A 7,833-nucleotide genomic window follows, 5' to 3' on the forward strand; every position below is an offset into this window, starting at 1 on the left:
ATGTGCATATAGATTTATAATTCGGGTTTTTTTTGTAGTGCACAACATGCCTCCAAAGTTGCCAAATGAAAATACAACAAAATAATGAAACAATAGTTACGATGCAATAATAATAGTAACAGTGATGACAAAATCACCAGATAAAAAAAAAAGAAAAAAAAGAAACGGCAACAGTACAAGTGAAAGCAGAGGTCAATGCAAAACAAACAAACACACAAACAAACGTAAACATTAAAATATATAACAATTCTCACTCAAACATACAGAAAACAAATTGTACAAATTCACAGGCAAAGAAAGGACGCTCACTCCGCGACATCAGCCCACATGTTCTCCCCTTTTCTTTCCAGGTCTTGCTTTGCGCTCACTCGCCACATCAACCTCAATAAAGAAAGAAATAAACGGACCAGGGGCCTCAGAGTGGACGCACTCACAATAAACGCACCCCCACCTCGTCTCCGCTGAGAGGACAGGGGAGGTACAGAGACCACTGAGCCCAGATGTTTAGAGGTTGTCTTAATCACTACAAAAAGGTCCCTCCTTCAAGGCATATCTTCACATCCGAGTGATTCCGAGCAAAACACGGAGCTGGTGTGCTGCAACAAAACGTCTGTCTTCAGTTCAGAGACTTGAAAGCGATGGTGTGAATATACGCATGTAGGCCCGGGGTGATGAGGCTCTGTGGTATGGAGGTGGTTTTACTGATGCCACCCTTCCACACAGTTGGCAAGAGCAGGGGTTTTTCTTTCTTTTTTTTGCTTTGTTTTTAACATTTGGCTATTTCTGCATTTTCAACATTTGGTTCCGAAAATGGGTGGTTAGGATGGGAGTCATCCATCACCTCTCCATTTGAGTCAGTCCAGCTTGGTTTGCCTCCCTTCTTGCTAAACCACTTCCATCCTCACATGTAACCGGCCTCACAACACAAGACGTGTCTAATTTTCATTGCGTCAACATCGAAAAATGGCTCAGCAGAAGACAGTGGCATCCGTCTTGCATTTTGCATTCATCAATTATGTGTCTATGTGCGTAAGTGAAGCTATTTAGCTGCTGTTCACTAAAGATCCGCTTTGAGCAATGCGCTCAAAGAAAAGGGTCTTCAGGGGGTTGTGTCCATGTCCTTGTATGAGGGTGCAAAAGGGCGTGTTAGTTGGGCCGTCATTCACTCAAGGTCCCAAGGGTTGGAGGGAGTCTTCGGGCTCTCAGGGGTCGAAGACTTCAGAGAGAGGGAGAAACACAGAGACAGAAGAGGAGAAACAAATGGGCAGAGATGGGTCGCATGGCAGGTAGGCAGACGGCAGAAGAATAAAAAAAAAAAAAAAAACTGAGCGGAAAGCAGAATATTTAGTGGAGACTGCGACACTCAGATCCTCAACTTGCCAAGTCCAAGCAGCAAGATGAAGAAGCAGAGGGAAGTCGAGCAGATGAGAGGTTAGAGGTGAGCGAGAAATCAGCGGTCTGTCTCCCACAAGAAAAGACCCGAACAAAGTGTCCTTCGTGCCTATTTCTGATTTGCACAAATACATTCAGCGAGAGGAAGAAGTGAGAAAGGGAATGGAAAAGGATGAGAGCAAGAGCACGGGTAAATTCAACCGACAGAGGGAACAAGGTGGGGGGGCACTGGTGCTTGTTGGAGTGTAAAGTTGGCTTCTGGTGTCTTACTCAATGTACTGTTAGGTTGACGATTGAGAATATTCATTTTGAATTCATCTTTTAATACAGAGCACTCACGATTTGCAGCTTGGACATGATTTTGTCACTCAGTTTTTTTTTCACTTCTCTTGTCCAGTTGCAGGTATTCTGATAATACAAAACAAGATATGATTTATGTATCGTTGTCAATGGATAGATCTAATGTAACTATTTGTATGGCTCTTGATTGGAATGCATGAATGTGTAAACTTTAACCCAATCAGAAACGAATGACAGGTTATTTTCTCCCAATCTGTGAGACTGATCGGTACTCTGCATGTACTTGCTTCAGCCTCTACTGCCGACGAGCGTAATGCATGTGCTTGTTGATATGTGTGTGCGTGTGTCGGTCAGTCAGAGTGCCAGCAGCGAAGGAGAGTTCAGGGAATCAGAAGACTGCTCGCTACTGCTGTTCCACTGGTTGGCACTGACCCCGCAGGCTCCCTCTGGGTAGGTGAACACAAATGAAGATGTGTATGAGGTGTTGTAGCTGCCAATGGCCGCATCGTCATGGTTAACACCACCACCACTGTCGCTGGCCATGTGGCATGGCCCGCCTGGTGCCGCCTCACTTGAGCCATAGAAAGAACGAGAAAACTCTACCTCCTGCATCATCCCTGGCTGAGGCTGCTGTTGGACTTGCTGCTGAACCGGAGGCTGGGACTGTGTGGAGGCCGGATGGGCTGTGTAGGCAGGAGGCAGATAGAAAGAGTCCTCGTTCACAGCCAAGCCCAGAATGGAGACAGGAGGTGGTAAGCTCTGGGGAAGGAGGTGCGCTGAGCTGTGCTGAGATTGGTCCTGGTATGGGATCTTACAGGTCGGCTGGTGGGCCACCAGGACGAACTCCAGACGCTCCTTCTCCTTCTGCAACTCAGAGATCTCAGCCTCCAGCTCTGCCTTCTCCTCCTCCAGTACGTCCGTTTCCTTTTGGCAGGTACAGAATGACAGAAACATGGACAGAGGGACAGTGGAGCAAGAGACAGGTGGGTGAAATGAGTAGAGGAAGGAAGAAGATGTGCAGCAGAAAGAGAGACAAAAGGAGTGTTAACCACTACTTTAGATTTTGTGGAGGTGTATGTATTCATCCCAGCAGAAATGCCTTCCTCACCTGCAGTTGGATAAGTAAGGTGGTTTATGTAAGAGCCCAATAATTTGGCCATAAATATCGTAGGTACAGTAGTCTATCTTGAGGACTATAATTGTCTTCACCACAGCTAAAACAATTACCATAAACCATAATCTCTCTTATACACACATGTACACATCTAATAACACACTCTGCAATGCTATGGGAGGTAACCTAAAGTATGTAATTATGATCATTACTCATTCTGCTATAACAAGGCCAAGCTCACCGACTGCAGTCTGTCTGTGAGGTCTCGTCGTCGGTTTCTACATTTGGCGGCAGCCAACTTGTTTCTCTCCCTCCGAACACGTCTCTTCTCCTCCTCCTCTGGTGTTAGCTGGGACGAAGAGGAATAAGACGGAACAGATTAGGATAATTGTGTTGTCTGTGTTCTTGGAATTGTAGTCATGTTGTCCACGCTGCAGTGAAGGGGGCGAACTAGATGAACTATGGTTGTCTTTAGACCAAATTTGTCATTTTCTAAAGAAAAATTGTAAAAACAATTTTGTTAAGTACCCATGACCCTAAAAGTATTTGTGCACACCACTGCTGAACAGCACAGTACACAGTAGTTGGATCTGATACTTTTGGCGCCCAAACAATATACCTACACTGCATGTGTAACAACTCAAAAAACAAACCGTTCAAGCACACACACTTACTAACACACCAACATCTCCATCGTCACTCACAGACTCGTCTCGTGTACGGCGGCTGCGGGTTCTGGACTGGCGGCTCGGGCCCGGAGCTGGGCCTGGATTCTCCGAACTTGGAGAGGTGAATGCAGACCCCGAGGAATAACTGGGGCCTGGCATGTCATATGGGTCAACCAATGACATTGACTGGGTCATGGTTGTGGTCCCAGTGGACCCACTCTGCCCAGAGGCCTGGGAGGAGACGAGGGTCGGCTGGACCATCCACTGCAGATCCTGACTGGTGGTGATGGCGGTGACGGTGGGCACGAATGAACCGGGCATCTCTGCTCCGACACTGGGCCCTGGCACGCTGCCCACAATGCTCAAGCCAGCTCCCGCTGACACACACTCCTGAACAAAAACACACCATGTAAAGCCACTGGTTAGTAAAGAGACAAACAGAGGCAGAAAAACAGACCGGAACAAGCTTGGATCAGCTGCTTTCTCAAAGTTTTTGTCAAATTTAATACAACCTATTGTAGCCATCATGCCAACCTCATAGGCTAAACTTTACATAGACAACCAAGTGCTGCCATCAAAGTTCAAAGTTCAAAGTTTGCTTTATTGTCAATTCCACAATGTACTGAACATACAGGGGAGTTGAAAAGACGTTTCTCTCTAGTCCAACATATAAACATATAAAGTATCAAGGGTCCATTTTAAATGGACTGCATTGTTTAATTAAGGTCATATTTTGAATTGCAACAAACTACAATTTCTTGTCAAGATAATTGGCATGACAAAACAAATTCTAACAATTCTTTTTTTTAACTAATAGCAATATCCCTGAACTTTTAATTTGATGCACATAATGATTCATGTAGTCTGTCACAAATACACTAACAGGTGACATAGATGTATCATATGATTTCCAAAAGTGTGGAGAAAAAGTTATTCCAACCATCTAAGAAGAGGAAACATTAGACACCGTATAGAGTACAATTACATGTATAAGAGCGAAGAAAGAAAAACAGCAGTTTAAGTGGAGCCTGAATCTTAGTTTTAAATGTGGTGTTGCTGTGTCACAACCTTTTCCATGTATCACGATATGAATCCACAAAAAAAGCTCATATCTGTCGCGTGTCTTTCTTGTTTTAGTTTTAGTTCAGAGCCGATGAGGACACGATCGAGCGTCATGAATATTCATATCAAGAGTGAAAAGACACCGGGACAGGCGGCTCTGAACGTCCGCCTCGACCAATCGTTTCTCTCACAGAGAGTCTCGCCCCTCCTTCTTCCTCCTCCCCCGTCACACCCCCGGTGTTCCCCTTGGCAACGCGACGGAGCGCTCCAAAATAGAACAAGCGTTTACGTCACGGCGAGGCCATTGAGGGGAGAGCGGAGCGCGTGGAAGGAGAGAAGCGGGGAGGGGCGGGGCCTTCGCGCTTACGTAGGAGAGTTCCAGCGCCGTGTCATCCGTTCTGCGGCGTGATGTAAACTGAGCACGTTGTCACAGCCTGAGGGCTGCTACCAGGGTTACCACAAGCAACAGATAGCGGTACATTCATATTGAATGGTTGATGTACTTTGCGAGAATATTTAGATCTGATTGCAGAATAAACGAAATGGTTTACTTCACGCGCGGCTCCAACATCACCAGTCTCCGATTAAAAAAAAAGAAATATGAAGTGCCATTAAAAGTCTCGGCTGTAAGAGTCATATTTCAGTGCTTTTTATAGATGTATGCTATTTTCTTTTGCATATACTTTCATGCCTGTATCAGACTAATTGTGTATATTCTAATATAATAGCATATTTTATGCTATGTTGTTTTGCCGTTTATAACCAACATATAATTAAACATCTGATAGGGTTACTAAACCACAAGCAATAAGCTCGTGTGAGAAATGTAAGAACATTCATCCTGGACAAATACGAACAGGTCCATCTGTGCGTGTCACCATAAGCCAGTCCCTTTTGCATACGAATGAATAAACAAAAACAGCGGTGACATTGTTTTTTACGTTTTTGTTTTAAGATACATTTCCATTCATTCTCATCATCGTTTTAAATAGTCGCAAACTTACCTGCGGAGCACTGGTGGTCGGCGGGCTTCCGAAGGAGTCCACGGAGGAAAGGTACTGGGACTCTATCGATGGAGAGGAGCTTCCACGGGAACCGCTGTCTGGGTCGCCGGGGAACCCTTGGTACATCTCCCCGGAGGGACCGGGAGAGAACGCGACACCTGCAGCAACCAGAGAGAGCGCGATGTCACCTGCAACGGCAGGGCATGTGGCACAAGATTACTAAAGACGAGCCTAGACTGTGAGGAGAGAATGACTGATGTTAGGCAGTGCAGTTCACAAAACCCAACTAATAAAGAGTTTTAAAGAGTACAATCTCTGATTTAAAAAATTGGATAATCCCACCGCCTAATTGCTGCGTCTGCATAATTTCGTTGGTCATTGAATAATACTGCTACAATAACCAGACTAGAGTATTTTGTGCCTGACAATATTTCATTGAGTTATTTTATGACTCAATTATTTGAGTTAATTTGCAAAAGCAATGTCAAAAGGGAAACATGTCTCAAAGCAGCTCATAAAGCCGGACAGATGTTTTTGACCTACTTTTAACCGGCGTTTTGTAAGCAATGCATTTCAAACAGCCTGTATACTCATATCGTCCACAATCTAGAGTTACATACCGTTGCTGGTGTTTTTACTATTCCCCTGTGAGATGCTCTTGGTCTCGTTCCAAAAAAGTTGCATGAAGAAGCTTAATCCAGTTCCCCGCGTCAAGGGGGGAAAGCGTCCCGATTCAATCTGTGAAGAAGTCCTCTCGTTTTGCTTTAAATCCTCGGAGCACTCTCCTTTATCCCCACGTCAAATATGCGATGAGGCTATAGATCCATAAAGTCCGCTGAAGGAATACAGAGGACGTTAGCGGGTATTACGGTGCACAGTAGCAGATCTTGTCTTATGAATGGATCCATCCTCCCAGAGTATAACCAGGACATTTCTAGCTTTTAAGTCCCGCCTCGGAGTTCCGCTGACGTACATGCCCATATTTGTGCTTTGGTGGTGTTGTGTTTGGTATCCTTGGTGACGTTGAGGGAATCCCTCTCCCACTGAAATGGACCAGAAGCTCACCTCGCCGACAGACAATAATAGATGTTTTTTTGGTTTTTTTTTAGAATATTACAGGCACGAGGTATTTCTCACCGTCTGACAATTTCTCAGAGGAAATTTAAAGAAACTTCAGAGAGATACATATGGAACGTATCTATTTAGGACCATACGCGTCTAACCATGTTGACACACTTTTGTCTGTGTCAAGACAGACATTAATATTCCTATTGTATCTTCGCATTTGGGGACAGTGTTGTGGCGTTCATTGAAACTGACGGCACATATATGAACTTCAACATTAGTCCGCCTCGGCTAAGGCACAGAGGACATGATCCACTCGGTCTGAACATGTTTAACCTATGGGGCTTGAGTAAACACCCGAACACATACAAGAGCTTATTGCAGCACTGAGGAATCTAAGTCACTCCGGTACGGAATCCCGCCCGGCATACAAGGGAACCCCTGCTGTAAAGTTTCTCACGACACGCCCTCGAGTCCTCTGAGCTATAACGTGTAGAGGAAAGGCTCCTTTTCATCTGAGTCTGAACACTCCCTAAACCTGAAGTCAGGCGCAGAGCCAAGTGGTTTTAACAAGCTATTCCAAATGCACCCACTGCTTCCCTTCAATTTAGATAATTGTAGATGTTAGTGTAGATAAGACTATGTGTCATATAAAATGGTAAACAGCAGTGCAATTCTGTCATGGACGGTGGGCAGCAGTGACGGAAATCGGCGCCTGTCACAGCAAACATCACCCGGCATGAGCAGAAAATGATTCATTATTGTAGCCTACACGAGGACACAAGTGGGAATTTGACAGGGGGGGGGGGGGGTTATGAATGCAATTCAAAATAGGCTACAGCCTACATGGGCTGTGATGTCAAACAATGTCACGGGGCGGGCGTGCTGCAGTGGCAGGGCTATACAGTGTGAAAAGGCGCGAGCAACAAGGGAAGAGTTGGGGATAACAAGTTATTAGTCAGCGCTTCAACAACGTCAGAGACGGAGGAAATCACGGAGGACGTGTCCCATCCGCGCTGCCGTTACCGGTGCTCTGCTGCTGAACCGGGATGACTAACTCGATGTAAGTTGTTGATGATGGGGAATTATTGAGGTGAATATAGCTGATAACGCAGGCGAACAGCCCACATTCACGGGGGAATGCACGATAACAGCGAGAGGGCAGGAAGACATCACGGAGAACTACTAATGTACCGCTATTTCATCTGATAATTACACAAATAGACTT

The 7,833-nt window shown here is 45.3% G+C and overlaps 1 protein-coding gene across 1 annotated transcript; it reads right to left on the reverse strand.

The window, feature by feature from the left end:
* On the reverse strand, positions 1 to 6,327 carry fosb (FBJ murine osteosarcoma viral oncogene homolog B). Its single transcript, XM_079272110.1, has 5 exons — positions 6,161 to 6,327; positions 5,541 to 5,728; positions 3,481 to 3,864; positions 3,048 to 3,155; positions 1 to 2,616 (listed from the first exon to the last, which is right to left on the reverse strand). Exons 1-5 carry the CDS (start codon positions 6,222 to 6,224, stop codon positions 2,047 to 2,049), a joined length of 1,314 nt encoding a protein of 437 aa, XP_079128236.1. The 5' UTR covers positions 6,225 to 6,327; the 3' UTR covers positions 1 to 2,046.
* Between the last annotated feature and the right edge of the window lie 1,506 nt (positions 6,328 to 7,833).

The sequence above is a fragment of the Melanostigma gelatinosum genome, assembly GCF_949748355.1.
Source record: "Melanostigma gelatinosum genome assembly, chromosome: 7".
Classification (NCBI taxonomy): Eukaryota; Metazoa; Chordata; class Actinopteri; order Perciformes; family Zoarcidae; genus Melanostigma; species Melanostigma gelatinosum.